Source organism: Podarcis raffonei, chromosome 13 (genome assembly GCF_027172205.1).
Source record: "Podarcis raffonei isolate rPodRaf1 chromosome 13, rPodRaf1.pri, whole genome shotgun sequence".
Taxonomy (NCBI): domain Eukaryota; kingdom Metazoa; phylum Chordata; class Lepidosauria; order Squamata; family Lacertidae; genus Podarcis; species Podarcis raffonei.
Window position 1 is genome coordinate 42,591,774 of NC_070614.1, and position 19,405 is coordinate 42,611,178.

Sequence of the window (19,405 nt, forward strand, 5' to 3'; positions counted from 1 at the left end):
AACCACTATTCTAGGTTAATGTGGATGGCTTCTTCAAACATCAAGGCCCAGTGCCTAGTCAGAAGCTGCCCATTTCCTTTCTCTCTTTTCTCTTTCCCTTTCCCATTCCACCACTTAATTCCTTACACAAAACTCAAAATAATTCAAAATACTCCACCCCTCTGACTGGGTTGCCCCAGCCACTTTGGGAGCCTTCCAGCAAAATACAATAATTCATCAAATATTAAAAGATTCCCTAAACAGGGCTGCCTTCAGGTGTCTTCTAAAAGTCAGATAGTTGTTTATTTCTTTGACATCTGATGGTAGAGCATTCCACAGGGCGAATGTGCTCCTCCCTAAGAAGAGAGACACAAGTGTTCAAGGCAGAGACTGTTAGGGTGGCAAAAATGTTGTTGAACACTCCATTGAGTGTTGGTATCATGCAGCAATTACTGGATGAGCAACAGAAAGAGCTCAGATGTAATGATCTCAGGCAGGCAACAAGCTCCAATAAGAAGTAATTAGACTCTGCAGATTTATGGTATGTTTATTTACAATTAATATTCAGAGAGCGGCAAAAGCCTGCCATTTCTTGGCTACGAGGTGCTCAATCTGAGTCCCCGCCTCACAAGCAACACGGAGCCCGGCAATATCCAGTCCTTCCCCGCCTGTCCTTCTGATGACTCTTAACCCTTTCCTCTTGTCTGCTTCAAAGAGAAATAGGACAGACTTCATCTGCACTATCTAACGAAGTATACGCTGTTCGTTGCCTTCCCTCAAGGTAATCTCCTCCTTCGTTCCCAGATTGCTCGTTTCCTGTGTCTGTTGCTTTAACAGTGCAACGGGGGCGGGGGGGTCTAAATTCGCCCACTCTGGCTGTGCCTGTGTTCTCTCATTCTCGTAGTCAGACCCTACCCCCCATTTGTCTGCCGACATCAGTGCTGAGATGTATAAAATGGTGAATAAAAATTGATTAAATCTCCCTTCTCCAACTTAAGATTTTCACAGCGTTAACTCTTAACAAAATTAAACACATCTATTTCACACAGTGGAATCATGAAGTGGAAAAGTTACTTTCAATTTATTGGCAACACTTTCACAGAAGAAGAAGAAGAAGAAGAAGAAGAAGAAGAAGAAGAAGAAGAAGAAGAAGAAGAAGAAGAAGAAATATTCTACTGTACACAAAAGAAAAGCACAAATTAAAGCAAAGGACAGGTTTCTTATTTCTTTAATTTTTCTTCCTTATTAGCTGTTCCCTATTGTTCAGTTCAGGCCTCAGAATAATTATGTAACATTTTGGGGAAAAGATGCAGCCCAGCAACCCACCACCGGAGGCTAAGATAGAGAAGATCTCCACTGCCACCATATATTTTCCCTTGGTGCTCAGGTAGGAGGGAATAAAGGACAGCCAAACACTGCAGAAGACCAACATGCTGAAAGTGATGAACTTGGCTTCGTTGAAACTGTCTGGTAACTTCCTGGCGAGGAAAGCCACAGCAAAACTTACAGTGGCCAGGCAGCTCATGTAGATGAGGACACAGTAAAACATGGTCACAGACCCTTCATTACATTCTAGTATAATTTCTTCTGTCATTGAGTGCCTGTCCACATCTGGGTATGGGGGAGAGGTTGCCAGCCACAGAGTACATATCCCTGCTTGAACAATGGAGCAGGAAAAGACAATGGAGTGGCCTAGTCCTTTCCCCACCCATTTCCTCATCCTGGACTCTGGTTTTGTAGCCATGAAGGCCAAAACCACAGTGAAGGTTTTTGCCAGGACACAAGAAACAGCAGTTGAGAAGATGATGCCAAAAGCTGTTTGTCGGAGGAGGCACGTGACCTTCTCAGGTCGGCCAATGAATAGCAAAGCACAAAGGAAACAGAGCAGGAGAGAGATGAGGAGAGTGTAGGTGAGGTTTCGGTTGTTTGCAATGACAATGGGTGTGTCATGGTGTTTTATAAATGTACCTAGTACCAGAACTGTGATCAGGGAAAGGAAAAGAGAGAAGCAGGCTAAACTGATGCCCAAAGGTTCTTCATAAGACAAGAAGCTGATATCCTTGGGTAGACATGCATCCCGGTATTTGCTTGGATAGTCTTTGTCTGGGCATTTGTTACAGTCATTCATATCTGGGGGAAAATAAAGAAATTAGCTCATATCATATCAGCTTGCTGAAATATTTACTTTCTGTCTGAGAAGAAACGAAGCTCTGTTTAGATCAAAACACATGTTGAATTCTGTCTGTAATGTGGTATTGTTGAATTCAATCAGTTCAGAGCTATGTGGTATGTAAATGGCACAGCCAGGGCTATTGCTGCTCATGAAATTGGAATGTATCATTCCAGTAGCCTTGGTACAGTGACAAGCCCCCTCTTGATATGAGTTGAACCACATACCACCCAACTACTCTCAATGCATAGTCATTCTCATTTGATTAGCATATTTAGACTATCTGAAGGGCAGTGATCACAAAAAGGCAGAATCAACACCTCTTTTGAACCTTAAACTCAGCCATCATTACAACACCTTTCAATCTGAAGTACTGAGTCTGGATCTATTGAAACTATTTATTTCTCTTACCATCCTGGTTTGCAATCTTCCCCTCTGGACATGGGATGCAATCGTAGCAGCAAGGTGGCTGTCCTTCCTTCACTTTCTTGCTGGATCCTGGAAGACAACGCTCAGTACAGACTGAAAGAGGCTGAATCTAATCCATAAATGAAACAGCAGAAGGTTCATCAAGAGACTAATGGGTTTGGAATTCTTTATGTTCTCGGTTCTTTCTCTATGTTACTAAACTGACACAGCATATCAGCAATATGTAATGGCTATACAGAGAGCCATTGCTCCTTTTCTTATTATTCTTATTATTATTACTAGCAATGTTTGAAATTATGTGATATTCCATCTATATTGCTCTGGGATGTGCAGTGCCCCATCTGTTCTGCAAAGATTGCTTTATCCATTAAGGTACAGTTTGAAGTTACTCTGGTTTCCCTCTTAATTTTGTTAGAATTGTTAATGTTGAGTATGCTGTCCACTAGGTAGACAGCTCTAGAACTGATTTTGGTGCCGGTGGCTATACCTATACTTGGACCCATCAGATGCTGCCTGGGGAAGAGTTCCGAATAAGACATCCAGAGCGGCTGGGAAAACCCATCCAGATTGGTGGCTATTATTATTTTGAGAAATGCTGTATTTGTGAATTCCAATACAAAAATATTCTGGACAAATACATGAATTGGAATGCAGCTATCTAGTGCCCATGACACTCCTTGGAATGCTGCAACACAATTCTCAGCATGGTAAGAACAATATATACCTTTGAAAACATGTTTTGAGATCACTCTTTTTAAAAGATTGATGCATCCATTCCTAATGCTCTGTCTCTTGCTCTTCACACCTTTCTTCTTCTTTCCCTCCTTCTCAATCTTCACCACTTCTGCTTCCACCTCTTCCACTGCCCCCCTTAGAAGAAGTCTGCTGCATCTGCTGCTGTCCTCGCTTTCTTTCTCTGGTATTATTATGCCTCCTTTCCCCAACCACTTCATCTCCTCACCTTTCTTGCAAGAAAGACAAAATCCTGGGGCTTATCAATTTGTACATCATATTTCACTCAGTTAAAAACCAGTATTTAATAAGTTTAAAGAAATCCCAATTTCTTTGGTTTATTTTACAATAGTTTTCTTTTTCTACTTAGGATTCTGGTTGAAGTCTTCCACTGGAAAATAATAATCCATTTAATCAGTCCGAGTTACCACTTTTCTGCACTGTTTGATGTAAGGTTGCTTCAAGAGCATAATGGTCTTGCAGAAATCCACTTCATAGCTTCATGGTCTTTCAGCACACAAACCCTTTAGCACTGGGGAAATGTACTCAGAGACTCTATTTGACTGAAATAAAACCTTCCCTCCTGTATCCAGGCCTTTTCATATGAAAACTAATATTTGACCTGAACCTAATTACCCACATTCAGATGAAGATGTATCTTGTAGTGGGGTATCTGAATGGCTGGGATATTGTTTTGTAATCCCCTTAATAAAAGATTTGCCTTTAATCCATGTGTGAGTTCTTCCAGTAAGCTTTTGGTTCACAATCTAGTACCTGGCCATACACCACTCATCAACTTGCAGCTCAAAAGACAGTGAGTAGACCTGCAGGTGGATAATGATTGCTTATTCAATACTGAATCTCTTTTGAATTAGCAAACAATGCAACCCTACCTGGTTAAACCAACTGTGCCATGTGATGGCATCTTCATCAAGGAGTAATGATTGGTTTGGAGGAGCCTGTGGATCTATCCTCCCAACTCTCACTCTGTGCAAACTTTGGTTGGCGAATATAATCCAATTGACAATATCCAAGCTAGATGCTGCCTCTCCATTCTGGTTGATGAAGACCACATCTCCTGCAGTATTGTTAAATGAGATGCTTCTCAGAAAGTGATGGAGCTAGATTGAAAGCAGAAAAGACAATTGTTTGGAAAAGTTAAATATGTGTGAGTAGCGAGGTTTCTCTCTCTCCTCCTCCTCTTCCCCATCGCTGAACATCTCGGAAGACATGGCAGTGGTGTGCGACCACCTGCTCTAAGGAAGAATTTGGTTGGGATGGTATAGAGGGAATGCTGATCATCTCTCTTAACCGTTACCACAGCTTCCTATAAAAGAATGCAGCGGCACCTCACTGGGCTGTAAGGCTTCCCTCATACAAATGCTTTCTCTTCAAACACAGGACAGTACAGTCAAACCTTGGAATTCGAATGAATCCATTCTGGAAGGACTTTCAACTTCCAAAACATTTGATTTCCAAGGCGTTGCTTCATATTGGCTCTTTCAATTTGGGTTTGAAAACCGGAACACTTACTTCCCGGTTTTCGATGTTTCAGAGCTGAAACGTTCGGCAACGGAGATGATCTGAAACCGATCTTTGAATGGAATGGGATATCATTGGTCTGCAAAGCTTCCCTCATACAAATGCTTTCTGCTCAAATATGGGGCAGTACCTCAATATGGGGATGCGGGTGGCGCTGTGGGTAAAACCTCAGAGCCTAGGACTTGCTGATCGTATGGTTGGCGCTTCGAATCCCCGTGGCGGGGTGAGCTCCTGTCCTTCGGTCCCAGCTCCTGCCCACCTAGCAGTTTGAAAGCACCTCTAAGTGCAAGTAGATAAATAGGTACCACTTTATAGCAGGAAGGTAAACGGCGTTCCGTGCGCTGCGCTGGTGCCGGTTCGCCAGAGCAGCTTCGTCATGCAGGCCACGTGACCCGGAAGTGTCTCTGGACAGCGCTGGCCCCCGGCCTCTTAAGTGAGATGGGTGCACAACCCTAGAGTCGGACACAACTGGCCCGTACGGGCAGGGGTACCTTTACCTACCTGCTCAAGTAAGGACACGACCATCATTTCCCTTTCGTATAGGGCCTACTGTCATTTGCAAGCAGCAGAATATGTGGGGAATCATCTAGGATACTATCATATCAGTGCCACCTCCTACTCTGTCTGCAGAATTATAAATTCAGTTCTGGGTTTTCTTCCTAATACACCTGTGCAAATGTTTGAACCCATACTGTGTCAGAAAGTAACAGGGCTTTGCCAGTTGAGGATGTTCAGCCATTACCTGCCAAAACTGTTGATTCAGATTCTTCCCTCTCCCTCTGTACGCCATTCTTCTATGTCTGAGTCTGGATGTGGACATGGCATGTAAAGCATGGGCCATGGCGTAGACAGCACTGTGGATGCCGTAGCTGTGGCCTGTCATGCTCATTTCAAAAAGTGATCCAGGAAGGCTTTCCAGCTTCTCTTCTCCGGTGCAAATATTCCCCTCCACCTTTCCTGCAGCGATATCTGGGAATACACATTCAAAGGCCTGTTGTCAGAAGTCCCTAATAAAACCGTCCCCATCTGTGCTGGAAGGGTTTCTGTACACAACATACTGATGAAATCCTGGTGGGTTTCTGAAGTGAATTTCAAAGGATATAGCACCACTGAACACTCCTGAATTCCAGTTCCTTTGAAAGACAAATGAAGCGAACTCAACCTGTGCTGTTATTATCCATACTTTACTTTCTACATTCTTTGTCATGTCATCATGATCTGAAAAGTATGAAAGCAATCTTAAAGATGTCATGGAATAAGATTCTCCAGAGGCAATCACTACGTTAGCTTTGCTGCTAAAAATTTTCTCGTTTATCATTGCCCCCTGACGTAGCATGTCAGCAACTTCAGAAATAAAACTAAAACTGGGGATTCTTTCTAGGAATGCAAAGCAGACACCACTCTTGGTAAACATTGGGGAAATGGTTTGCACAAATCTTTCTCCATTGCCATTGTCTGTTGCAATGACTCCAATCCACGTCCACCTGAAATGCAGAAGCAAAGAGAGAATTCCCTCATACTGAAGGGCTTCTGAGGCTGCCATCTGGTAGAAGGGAAGCCCTGGGCTTTTATCATTCATCACCGGAGCAGAGCCATAAATGAGCTAAAAAGTAAATGGAGGAAGAGAAGAGACCAAGTAATATTTGTAGAGTTCTTTCAAACTATTCATATACATTATGTGGGGAATCCTGTTAGTCAGATATGCCCTTTGCCACCCACCAGGGGTTGCACGCCCTCTCTCATTCATGCAAAAATACACACACAGATGGCCTGAAAATTGGGGACATCTCCCATTTCTGTTTGTTAAACATTTCTTTGCTTTTCTTTTTATTTTTGTAAACTTATGCATACTTGCAAAATTTGGCAGCATCTTGTATGATGGACAAAAATGATTGGAGGGACGCACCATGCCCTAAACAGAGGATTGCCTAACAGTGCGTAAGACATTATTTACTGTAGCCATGCCAGAATTGCAACTTGGGTCGCATACACATTCCTTCTCTGGAACTTCTTTCGTATTCATGATGTACATACCCCAAGACGCAGCAGAACTGCCATTTCTCCCTCTTCTTTTTCAAGACTTCTCAGACATCATTTATGAACATTTATTTCACTTTGGAACCAGCAGCTCAGCACTATTATTGTTTTCTTGCATAACTGGATTATATCTGCAATTTGTCATACCTTCAGAGTGTGTTTAATTTGAAAGTGCTTTTCCCCTAAACATACACATATTGTGTGTGGAGTCATGGCTGGTGAGGGACAAGCCCACTCTCCCACCAGTGGCCTCTGGGATGTCCTTGATGTGTGTGTAAGAGATTGGGGGTACCACATATTTTTTCTGGTATTGCAGCCTTTCTTTCCCCTTATTCAGGTAATTTTATTTTATTTTAATTCTGTACCACCTTTACTTTCCAAAGAACTGATTCTGCTCCAATTTCATCCTTGCCCTGAACTGGTAATACACCCTGAACAGGTGCTGTGAAATCAGCCTCTTTATCTATGCAAGCTAATTTAGGTATTGTACATAGGTGTCCTACCTGTGGAATCTTATAGATATCCAAAACAGTTGCCACATAAAAGGAGATTTCAGAATCAAGTCCTCCAATGACCCCTGCCAGATTATTTTCAACATCACATATATAGTTAGGAACAAATTTCTCCACCCTGGATAAAAGCAGCAGTGTGGCGAGATATGTGCTCCTTGCATTGTTATAGCTGTCATATAAGTGAAAGCCCAAGGTGATATTGGGTAGGATGTGAGGGTCTTCATTGATCTCCTTTACAGCAAACACCAAGGCGGCAATGTGCTGGTAAAGCTTAGGCACCACCCTAGAATGATAGTTGCAAATGGCAATAGAAGGAACAGATATATCTTTTTACATATCAACACTGTAGTTATTCATATCAAATTCAGTGGAGTTAACTCCCTGTCCATTCCACTGCTGAACAGTTCTTACTGTATAATCAGCCAGTTCTTCCTGTTGTTTAGACAGAATCTCCTCTCTTGCAACTTGAATCCATTGGTTTGGGTCCTTCCCTCTGGAGCAAGAGAAAACAAGCTTGCACCATCTTCCTGGTGACAGCCCTTGAGATAATTGAAAATAGCTATCCTACATCCCATCAGTCTTCTATTTTCATAGCTAAACATACCCAACCCCCTCATAATTTTGGCTTCCAGACCCTTGACCATATGTGTCATCCTTCTCTGAGCATGTTGCAGCTTGTCAATTTCCTTCTTAAATAGTGCCGGACATAACTGAACACAGTACACCGGGTGTGGTCTGAGCATGGAAGAATAGAGCTGCTCTATTACTTCTTTTGATTGGGGCACTATACCTCTGTTGATGCAGACTCCTTTTCACATGTACTACTGGCATGCCAGGTGTTCCCTGTCTTAGATTTGTGCAGCTGGTAATTCCTGCCTAACTGCAGAACCTGACATTTGTCCCTGCTGAAACTCATTTGTGATTCACAGAATTCTATGCTTCATAATATATACCATCATTGTGAAACAAACATTAGCCTAAGATCAGAAAATGAAACAATATGAGCATTCAGGTTCAGAACAGGGTGTTTTTTTTATTCATTCTCACTAACACTCCTGTTCAGATAAAGTCTATCAAAAACGTCTTTTCAAAAGGGCTACTTCAGAATTACAAATATATACACGTTTCAATGCATTTATATTCATTTCCCTATCAAGAAATGGAAGATTCTACACTATTCTCTTAATGCACAAGAGCTTCCTATGGATTTTTACATCAGCATATGTACCACTGAAATCAAAAGTGGTTATCCCAGGGTAAATGGGGATAAGTTTGCAGCCTCAGTCATTATTCTGAGGCTGAAGCTCTTGGTTTGATCATTCATGTGCTGTAATAAATGAGTGGCTTAGTTCTTACACAAGTTCTTCAGGCAGTACTGGTGGGGGTTCCTCAGTGAATGTTGCTGGAGAGGAGATGAAGCCACCATGGAAAACAATGCCACCAATGAGGAACTCTCCTGGCTGATGATACATGTGAAGTGGACGGTGTGGACCTTGGAGCATACATTTTGCTATGTGAGCCTGACATACATTGTAAGAAAGCAGTTCCAGCAACAATAACATTAAGACCACCATGCTCAGTATGACGGCAACTGTTTGTTCTATGCAGAAACCATGTTTTCTCTTCTCCAAGATAAAAAATGTCTCATTTAAATGGTAGTTTATTTTCCCAAAATGACGCAATCTGGGAGTATACAAAATCTGACTTGTTGATCACAAGTCTGATTAATTCTGATCAGTTTTAGTATACTTTGCATTAGGTTTCCCAGTGGCCACTGGAAGTCCACAGGTTGTTGTTTTTTAAAGCATTTTTAGTAGCAGCAGCTCAAATTATACCCTGTTAGCCATCAAGCAGCAATGTAGTTATTCATCCAATGCTAAGGATTCCCTCTGGAACTGCTGAAGAAAATGTGTTTGTCACATATTCAGAACTGTTATTTTTATTACCCTTTCATTAGATAATAAAAGACCAGTGGTGTATTGATGAAGTTAGAAGTTAGAAGCACATTATAGAAGACCTTGTAACCAACTGAATTTTCAAAATATGTAATCATCATCTTGGAATTAGGGTCCCTTCCAGCTCTATGAGTCTAGGTTACATGAGCCACTGCTTCCCTTAATAACAGTACTGTGTAAGAGGAAAGTCCAGGGAGAACAGATACATGGTCTGCTCTATGGGATTTTGGGGAGAGTTTTGTTGGGTTGAGGCAAAATGAATACAAGGGGATTCAGTCCAGCTATTATATGCTACATTAAATACACTTGTTCATGCTTTATTTCTTTCTTATTGTAAGCTGTCCCCTGCTGTTTAACTCTGGCCTCACCAAAATGATATAACATTTGGGGAAGAAGATGCAGCCCAGTAACCCAAAACTAGAGGCCAAAATAGAAAAGATTTCCACAGCCACCATGTACTTTCCTTTGGTACTCAGGTAGGTAGGAACAAAGGACAGCCACACACTGCAAAAGACCAACATGCTGAAGGTGATGAACTTGGCTTCATTAAAACTGTCTGGTAACTTCCTAGCTAGGAAAGCCACAGTGAAACTGACCATGGCCAGCATTCCCATGAAGCCTAGGACACAGTAGAACATGGTGACTGATCCTTCATTACATTGCAGTACAATTTCTTTAGTCACTGAGTGCTTGTCTAAATCAGGGAGTGGGGGAGCAACTATCAGCCAGGCACTACACATCATCATTTGAATGAGGGAACTGAAAAGAACAATGGAGATGGCCAGATTTTCCCCCACCCATCTCCTCATTTTGGAGCCTGGCTTGGTAGCCATAAAAGCTAGAACCACGATAGTTGTTTTTGCTAAGATGCAAGACACTGCTACTGAGAAGATCACTGCAAAAGCAGTTTGTCGAAGGAGACAGGTTATTCTTATGGGCTGGCCAATGAAAAGTAAAGGACAGAGGAAGGAGAGAACGAGGGCTATGAGGAGAACATAGGTGAGGGTCCGATTGTTGGCTTTGACTATGGGAGTTTCTTTGTGCTTGATGAAGATCCTAAGCACCAAAGTTGTAGTGAAGGTCAATAAAAGAGCAAGTGTGACGAAACTGATCCCCAGAGGCTCATTGTAAGTCAGGAAGCTTATTTCTTTTGGAAGACATATATCTTGGCCAATGTTTGGATACTGATCTTCTGAACATTGAAAACAATCATCCATGTCTGAAATCAAATATGAAAAATAAACATAAAAGGCTATCTAAATATGGCTTTCTGTTCCTGAATGAGGGTAGTGAACTTGAAATATCAAAAGTTGATTTTGCAGTAAGAATAATAGGAAGTTCTACCTCCTGCATAATCTGAGTTCAGTGGCATTAGCGGCCTGCTTTCTCATGTGTTCCAAGCAAATCCAGAAATATAAACAAATCTCAGCCATCCTGCTAGCGGCTGAAGATATCAGAGGCCTCTGTGTCTATTGATTTGTGTGTTTGGGGCTGGGGCTTACACAGTCTTTTTGTTTCAGCTATTCCAACCCACTAATATTCTTATGCCCTATGAATTTTTCCTATACAGTGGTACCTCGTAATGTGAACGGGATCCGTTCCGGAGCCCCATTCGCATCCCAAATAGAACGCGAGACGCGACGGCGCATCTGTGTGTGCATGGGTCGCATTTCGCTACTTCCGTGCATGCACGTGACGTAATTTTGAGCGTCTGCGCAAGCGCGAGCAGCGAAACCCGAAAGTAACGCGATCCATTACTTCCGGGTTGCAGTGGAGCGCAACTAGAATGCGCTCAACCTGAAGCACATTCAACTCAAGGTATGACTGTATTTTGTTCAGCCACCCAAGTTACCTCATGTGAAATATGTGGAAGACAGCCCTGGATTGTTTGACCCTTTTATTATTTCTATTTTCCCTCCTATAGTAACTACACAAGACACTCTCTGTTTAAAGTTTAAAGAACAAATAACTTTGACTTAGTATTCTTGCAGTTGCAGATTATTATGTTCAATGCAGGTAGGAACTACTTAAATTGCTAATAGCTTTTACATAGATTAAACTGTTACAGACTGTAACAGTTTGATCTATGTAAAATAAGATAATAAGAAAATTGTCCAGTAGCAGCTTAGAAACCAACTAAGTTAGTTCAGGGTATAAGCTTTTGTGTGCATGCACACTTCTTCAGATATCTCTTAGGCAGACAAAAGCAGCACACAACAAACCTCCTGTTCTAACTGTTCAACTAACTGCCATAACTGCCACAGAGTGTATGACATCACAGAGTTCAACAGTTCTTGCCATTAACCCTTTACATACGCTTTGTGGATGCTAACATTTCACAATTTTGAACGTTAGAGCAATTAGTTTAAGCATTTAAAAGGCTGATGGGAGCAAGCTGGATTGTAGCCGATCTATTTATAAAATAAATGGTATCCATCTGTTAAATAGATGGTAACTGTTAAACAGAACACATCTACATACGACATTCCTTACCTTTCTGGTTTGAAATCTTCCCTTCTGGACATGGAAAGCAATCATAGCAGCAAAATGCCTTCCCTTCTTTCTTAGCTCTTCTATAACCTGAACTGCAGTGATCATTGCATATGGAAATGGGACACATCTGTTATTAAATGATAAAATAGTTTTTAAAAAAATCCAAAAATAAGTTGTGGGGCTTTTATTTCATTATTATTTCTCTGCAGTGAAGGCATGGGCTGATACTGTCATAAGGAAATATAATGAATTCTTGAGTGTGCATCATATTTATGTGGTGAACGTCCCTATAACTGGAGTCCTTTACCCACATTAAGAAAACATGAGACAAAATACACATTATGACAGTTTTGTTTGAACTCCATACATTTGTCTTTAGCATTCTAACATCCACTTCAAAATCTGGAGGCAATGTGACTTTTTAAACATTGAGGAAATTATTCAATAGATCCCAAAATGTGCACAGTCACTACCTGTTTAAACTGGTTGGGCCATACGATGACATCCTCATTAATGATGAAGACATTGTCCTGGTAAACCATTGGGTCAATCTTTCCAACTCTGACCCTGAGGAAGGAGTGGTTTGGAAATGTGATCCAGTTTATAATATCAAATCCAGCAATTATTTCCCCATGTTGATCAAAGGAAACTGTTTCCTCCACACTATTGTTAAAAGAAATACTTCTGAGAACATGATGCAGCTAATTTATGAGGGGGGAAAATAGAAGGCTGTACTTAAAAGTTGCAAAGGATGCAAATGCACATCAAGGTTATAATCTATCAGATATGGGACAGATTGAAATTACAGAGTTTTGAGAAGCTAAAAAATAAAGTGCAGGACTGGCTACATTATTATCAGATAATGGAGGCGTACAATCTAGACAAGAAAATTGGCTTCCAGGTGGAAAAATCTAAATTAGAAACAGAAGTGCTAGAACCTAAAACTAAGATTTTGTCAAAAATGTACAACTTGCTGTTGCAGTGGAATACGCAGGATGAAACGGTTAAATCTGCAATGATCAAATGGGCACAAGATATTGGTCATAACATTATGTTTGCTGACTGGGAACAGTTGTGGACCACCGGTATGAAATTTACGGCATGCAATGCCTTAAGAGAGAATATTATGAAAATGATATACAGGTGGTACATGACACCAGTCAAGCTTGCAAAAATCTATCATTTGCCCGATAATAAATGTTGGAAGTGTAAGGAAGGTACATTCTTTCACCTTTGGTGGACGTGCCCAAGGATTAAGGCCTTCTGGGAGATGATTTATAATGAAATGAAAAAGGTATTTAAATATACCTTCCCGAAGAAACCAGAGGCCTTTCTTCTGGGCATAGTCGGCCAATTGGTGCCAAAGAAGGATAGAACTTTTTTTATGTATGCAACAACAGCAGCAAGAATACTTATAGCAAAGCACTGGAAGACGCAAGATCTACCCACTCTGGAAGAATGGCAGACGAAGCTGATTGACTGTATGGGATTGGCAGAAATGAGTGGCAGAATCCGCGACCAGGGAGAAGAGTCGGCAGAAGAAGATTGGAAGAAATTTAAGGACTATTTAAAGAAATACTGTAATATTACTGAATTTTGAAGGGAGTTGGATTGAAATTAATGGTTTCTAGCTGTTATGGTAAAAGAATATGGAAGAAATATTTTTTCTTTTTTTCTTGTTTTAATAAGGTTTAAGTTACAATAATTTAAGAAGCTGAATAGAAAATAAAGGGTTAATTAATTGTGAAGTGAGGAGATTAGGATTTGCTGGATAAATAATTTGATCTAGAAAACAAGAAGGGGAGGTTCGAGGAAGTCAAAGGACGATGGTTTGGAAATTAGGTTTTGAAAATTATGTGTTTTTAATATTGTCTTTTTTCTTTGTGCTTTTTTTCTCTTTTTTTGTTTGTATAAAATGGAAAATCTTAATAAATATTTAATATATATATATATATATATATATATATATATATATATATATAATCTATCAGACATGAAGATTTTGGATTATGTTTCCTTGAAAGGAATCGTAGTAGAAATGATAGTAAATGACCTAAAATGTCAGATGTGCCCCCCCCCACAATGCCCCTGAGATAGTGCTTGACATATACCCTTCTAAGTAAAGGTAAAGGTAAAGGACAACTGGATGGTTAAGTAAAACTTGACTATGTGGTGCGGCGCTCATCTCGCTTCAGGCCGAGGGAGCCGGTCTTTGTCCACAAACAGCTTTTTGGGTCGTGGCCAGCATGATTAAAGTGCTTCTGGCACAACAGGACACAGTGATGAGTGATAGGACACATGGAAACACTGTTTACCTTCCTGCCACAGCAGTACCTATTTATTTATTTACTTGCACTGGTATGCTTTTGAACTGCTAGGTTGGCAGGAGCTGGGACTGAGGAACAGGAGCTCACCCATTACATGGATTCAAACTGCTGTCCTTACAATTGGCAAACCCAAGAAAACCCGTGGTTTAGACGACAGGCCCACCTGCTCCCTTGTTCCAAATACAGCACAGTGAAGAAACTTTGGCATCTATGAAAACGTGCTTTCGCCTTTTTGTTTCCAGTAATTCCTCCTCTAGAAAAAAATGGAAGAATCCACACCTACCCACTTACCCCATAATCACTGAAATAAAAGGGGGCTGACTAAAATGAGGAGAGGAAGCTTTGAGTTTGTCCTGGCTTTTAGGCTTGAAGAGACAGTTTAAACACATCCACCCCCAGCACAACCACCATTCTAGGCTTATGCCACATTTCAAGAGGTAAAAATCTGGACGAAAGAGTTGTTGAACTTTTTTAGGGCAATTGCCCAATAGCCCCTACATCGTCCGATAGCCAACCACTCCAGAGGCAGAGCCAGAGCTCAAGCTTAAGCTTAGGTCGCCCTAAACCAGAACTGCCCCCCCCCCCACATTATTTTTTTAAAAAATAAAACCCAAAATGAACTGGAGAAAGGAAATGATACTTTTTCCTATCTGTCACATCAGGTCTTTCCTCTCTTTTTCTACCATAGAGTAGAAATTGCCATAAAATCAGTGAATAGTTGCTAAAGGTCTTGGATGGAGATGCATGCAGTGGGAAGTTTTTGCACCTACAAATATGGGAGTATACCTCAATCTTTAAAATCATGAGCAGGACATTACCTGCCATGGTTGTTGGTCCAATCTTACTCCATCTTCCATTGCTCTGTGTTTGATCTGGGATGAATGCCTTGTACTGAATGCATGTGCCACTGCATAGACCGCATTGTAGATGCTGTAGCTATTTCCTGTCATAGACATTTCAAAAACAGATGCGGGAAGGGTCTCTATCTTCTCCTCCCCAGTGCAGACTTTCTTGTTCATCTTGTCTACAAAAGAATTGGGGTATGTACAGCTGAATGATTCCTCCCAGAAGTCCTTTATGAAACCATCATTGTTTTCTGAGTAAGGGTTCCTATGCTGAATAAATTTATGGAATCCTGACACCTCCTTTGAGTGAATTGCAAGAGATACAGCACCATGGAGGAAATTTATGTCTGAACTTCTTTGGAACGGAAATGATGTGAAATCCATCTGAGCTGTCATAATCCAAACTTTTGTCTGGATGTTCATTGATATATTTGCAAAGTGTAAAAGCTGGTGCATTGTTCTCATTGCCATTATACTCTGAATTTCTCCATATACAACCACAACTTTGGCAGTGCTTTCCATAACAACTTTGATAGATTTCAAGCCTTCTTCTACCATGTCACCAAAATCACTAGAAGAAGTTTGTTTGGGGAATTTCTCTATGAAGTCAAAGCAGATGCCCCTTTTGGAAAACAATGGGAACATGTCCTCTTTAAACTTCTCTATAGTGTCATCATCCTGAGAAAGCATCCCAATCCATGTCCATGCAAAATGCAACAGTAAGTGGAGAATCCCTTTATATAGGTGGTTCACATTTGGGAATATTTGGTAGAAGAAATTCCCTTCAGTTTTTTTATTAATGACTGGAGCAGAGCCATATATGAGCTAAATAATATTTCAAAAATGTTAAAATAATAGGTGTAAAAGAGATTTGGGTTAGATTTGGAAAAATGTGATTACATCTGAACATCAATTTATATCCACTCCTAATTTGAGTTTGCAAATGTGATACAGGCTTAGAAAATATGTCTTATAAGCATGATAACAAGGTGCAGCCAGCTGTGGTTGTTTACTCAAAACACACCTCAGTCATGGCAGTCTTGCTACCACTCTTTCCTCCCCACTTTTGTTCTTTTGCATCTTCAAGACAAATAGAATTAGTGGTATCAACCTTACTACAAGGAGAAACACAGACTTACAAAGAGCATCACATACCTGTCGACATGTAGAGGGGCCAGGAGGCCAGCTGGCAAGCCCAGCTTGGACGTCTCCTTCCATCAGCCCATGCTCTGACATAAATCAGTGGCCCGGACTTCAGAAGCCAGGGCATGCAATTAGCAGAGTGTACTGCACACACAGAAGTAGGCAGGAGGCGTATGATGTCAAGAAAAGAGCTGAGTGCTTCTTTTCTGGCCCTGCTTTCTACTGATGTTCTGGTGCTTATTCATTGTGACAAAATCAAGAACGGTATGGAATTCTGCATATGTGCCTTGTGCCATCCTCTCATCATCAGGAATCTGGCCTATGACATACTTGCCTCAAAGTTTACCCAGTGAGATTAAGTTCATGTCACTGTGCAAATATATGTAGAATCAGCTGTGGAAGACAATCTCCAACCTTTCCTTGAAATAATATTCAAAAATGCGACAGTATTTCTATAAGTGAAGTTATGCATTTTTCTTTGTATTCTACCCAGGATACATGAATGCTGCTTTACATTAGTTGAACAGCTTGTATTGAATGCATTGAATGCACATCTACTTATTCTTACCTCGCCAAGCTAAAAGTACACACATTTTATGTGAGGGGAATTTCCTATGTTGGGAATTCTCTTTAGATTCAAATGATCTTGGTACATATCTTGGAATGGAGTATAGCTATGGGTTTCAATACATTAAATTGTGTTAAACTCTCACTTTGCATACTACATATCTGTAGTGGGAAACCTCTGTTCTACCAGGCCTTGGAGATTGGCCCAACATGCCATCTTGGACAAGCCATAAGCATATTTCCAAGGTTTCATGTTATAGACTATATCAGGGATGGGAAAGTTCAAGAAACTGCTTGAAACCACAAGGTAAGTATCAGATGACCGACATATGGGCACCTCTGTCCCTATGAGGGTGGTGTATGGAATGGGGTAACTCAAGGTGTAACCCACCAGCTAGATCCTCTTCTCTATCCCCACTATGTATTTGTGATGCATACACAAAATTGTGAAAGTATCATTAGCACACATGTGAACCTATTGAAGTTACTGTAGATTGCATGGACAATCAGTTTGTCAGAGAGAATGCTAGAGTGATTGTACGAAGAGCACTTTACTATGTTCAAAATGTTGGGAAAGAGACACATCCAAACACCTTCTTGTAAAACACATAATGGCTGGGAGAAGGATGAATCTTTAAAACTGTCCATGGAATTGAAAGCAGCCTTCTGGTGTCCTGATAATACATAGATCCGCTCTACAATCTTGTGTCTTCAGCTTTACGTATTAAACAGGAATATTAGAAGACAAAATGTAGCACAATAGCATAATGTCTGAAATGCAAGAGAAGTTCAAATGGCTTATTAAACTTGCGTATTTTTGTTCCATATATAAATCTTACTTGTGGTATCTTGTAGGTACACAGGATAGGTGCTATGTTTGGACCAATATAAGAGTTTGGTCCTCCAATGACTGCAACTGGAGTATTTTCAGCATCGCACTTGTAGTTAGGGATGAATTTGGCCCTTCTTGAGAGAAGCTCTATTGAAGCTTGAAAGGTCCACTTTTCACTAAAATGGCTGTTATACATGTGGAATCCGAGAGTAGCATTGGGCAAGACACAGGGATTTCCATTGATCTCCTTTACAGCAAATGCCAAGGCCAGGATTTGCTGGTAGAGCTGAGTCATCATCCTGTATTGAGAGTTGAAGGGTGCACCACAATATATTGTCATAGGAGTAGACTTGGGGTGCATAATAATAATAATAATAATAATAATAATAATAATAATAATAATATTTTTTATTTATACTCCGCACATCTGGCTTGGTTGCCACAGCCACTCTGGTTGGCTCCCAACACACGAAAACATAATAAAACATCAAACATTAATAGTAACAATCTAATCCAATATAAAAGTCACAATAACATTAAAATAAACCATTTACATCAAGCAAAGCAACAATCCGTCATAATCTAATAGTAAACAGTAAAATTAAACACCAGCGAGTAATAATTAAACAGTTCACACTTATCAATCTATAATCAATATAATTAACAGCAAATCACAATGTATAAAATATCGCAAAACATACAAACCATGAAAAAGGATCAAATTGAGAAACAAAGACACACAACTTATGAAACTATTTTTTTAAAATATCCCTGAACTCCTCTCTTCCCAGCTACTGCTGCTGTTCTCAAAATCATATTCTATGATAGGGTTTGTTGGGCAAGACACCTGTCACCTCGACTCTGACTATCCCAGAGGCTTCCTAGAGGCCAGACCCAACCTGGGGCAGTCTGGGGCTGCTTCCACCTAACTCAGTCAAAGTCCAGGTCCACCCAAATTTGCCTGATTCATTTCAAGATTCAAGCATTGTCTGAATCTGCTGCACAGCCCTAGCAACTCCTTCATGGTTGCTCTTTGTGTGTATTTGTGTGTTAGTGATGAAGGAATCTGTCATTTCTTTTTTCCTAATTTAATTTTCTGCATGATCACATCATGTTGCATTTATATTAAAAAAAGCATCATGAAAATTCAGCAGTGATATACATATCTTTAGAAAAGCTATCTTGTTAGGCAGAATACTAGGGTGAAACTGTCCTGTAGAATATTCCTGTAGACTAGAGGGGGAATAATCCTGTAGACTAGAGAATAATCCTGTAGACTAGAGGCGGATGAACAAGGAACATCCTTATGGCTTCATGTACTGGATGTATGCAGTGCCCTTAGCATTGAAATCACAGATTTCTTGAATACATATACATATTTTGTTCTGAATTCTTATTCCTTTGTTTAGAGGTTTAATCAATATAGGAATATTATTATTTTTCAAAACCCCAAGTGAATCTGACATTCAAAATGTGACTCTATATCGCAGTCCAACCACTTTAAATCTGCCAGCCTCATCAAAAATGGAAGAGAAATAAAAATAGCTTGTTTAACTCCCATGCTGCATGTATTTATAATTTACTCATGCTATCCCATAGGGACACAGGATGGCCATGTGAAGACAATCATTAGAACTACGTATATAAACACAAGATCAAATGGGGGAAAGACTTAATGAATTGGTAGAACAACTGAAGCTCCTATAATTTGCTAGCCTACTGGCTATATCCAGTGGAAGTCCAACACCAAGGACTAGGTTAGTTGTGAATAACATCATTTTATAATATGGGTTTTAAAAATTCCAACTTACATATGGTCATCTGAAAATTCCTGAGATGGGT

General features: G+C 40.4%; 2 protein-coding genes across 8 annotated transcripts in view; both read right to left on the bottom strand.

Moving 5' to 3' along the window:
* Window positions 1-1,033: 1,033 nt before the first annotated feature.
* Window positions 1,034-19,405, bottom strand: part of LOC128399482 (vomeronasal type-2 receptor 26-like) — a 44,469-nt gene continuing 26,097 nt past the window's right edge. For 2 of the 7 annotated variants that reach the window (XM_053360983.1, XM_053360982.1), the window contains exons 2-7: window positions 7,813-7,894; window positions 6,251-6,455; window positions 5,595-5,985; window positions 4,204-4,431; window positions 2,561-2,687; window positions 1,034-2,109 (exon numbers count right to left, since the gene is read on the bottom strand). In XM_053360983.1, the coding sequence (XP_053216958.1) occupies window positions 1,208-2,109; window positions 2,561-2,687; window positions 4,204-4,431; window positions 5,595-5,741 (1,404 nt within the window). In that variant the 5' untranslated portion in view covers window positions 5,742-5,985; window positions 6,251-6,455; window positions 7,813-7,894 and the 3' untranslated portion in view covers window positions 1,034-1,207. Of the gene's footprint in view, window positions 2,110-2,560; window positions 2,688-4,203; window positions 4,432-5,594; window positions 5,986-6,250; window positions 6,456-7,812; window positions 7,895-8,757; window positions 9,644-11,849; window positions 11,977-12,322; window positions 12,552-19,405 lie in introns of those variants that run through there. The other 5 variants (XM_053360980.1, XM_053360985.1, XM_053360984.1 and 2 more) reach the window with 5 other exon arrangements.
* LOC128399485 (vomeronasal type-2 receptor 26-like) lies at window positions 7,218-11,589 on the bottom strand. The gene has a single exon (XM_053360991.1). The coding sequence runs from the start codon at window positions 10,571-10,573 to the stop codon at window positions 9,674-9,676; it is 900 nt and encodes a 299-aa protein (XP_053216966.1). The 5' UTR covers window positions 10,574-11,589; the 3' UTR covers window positions 7,218-9,673.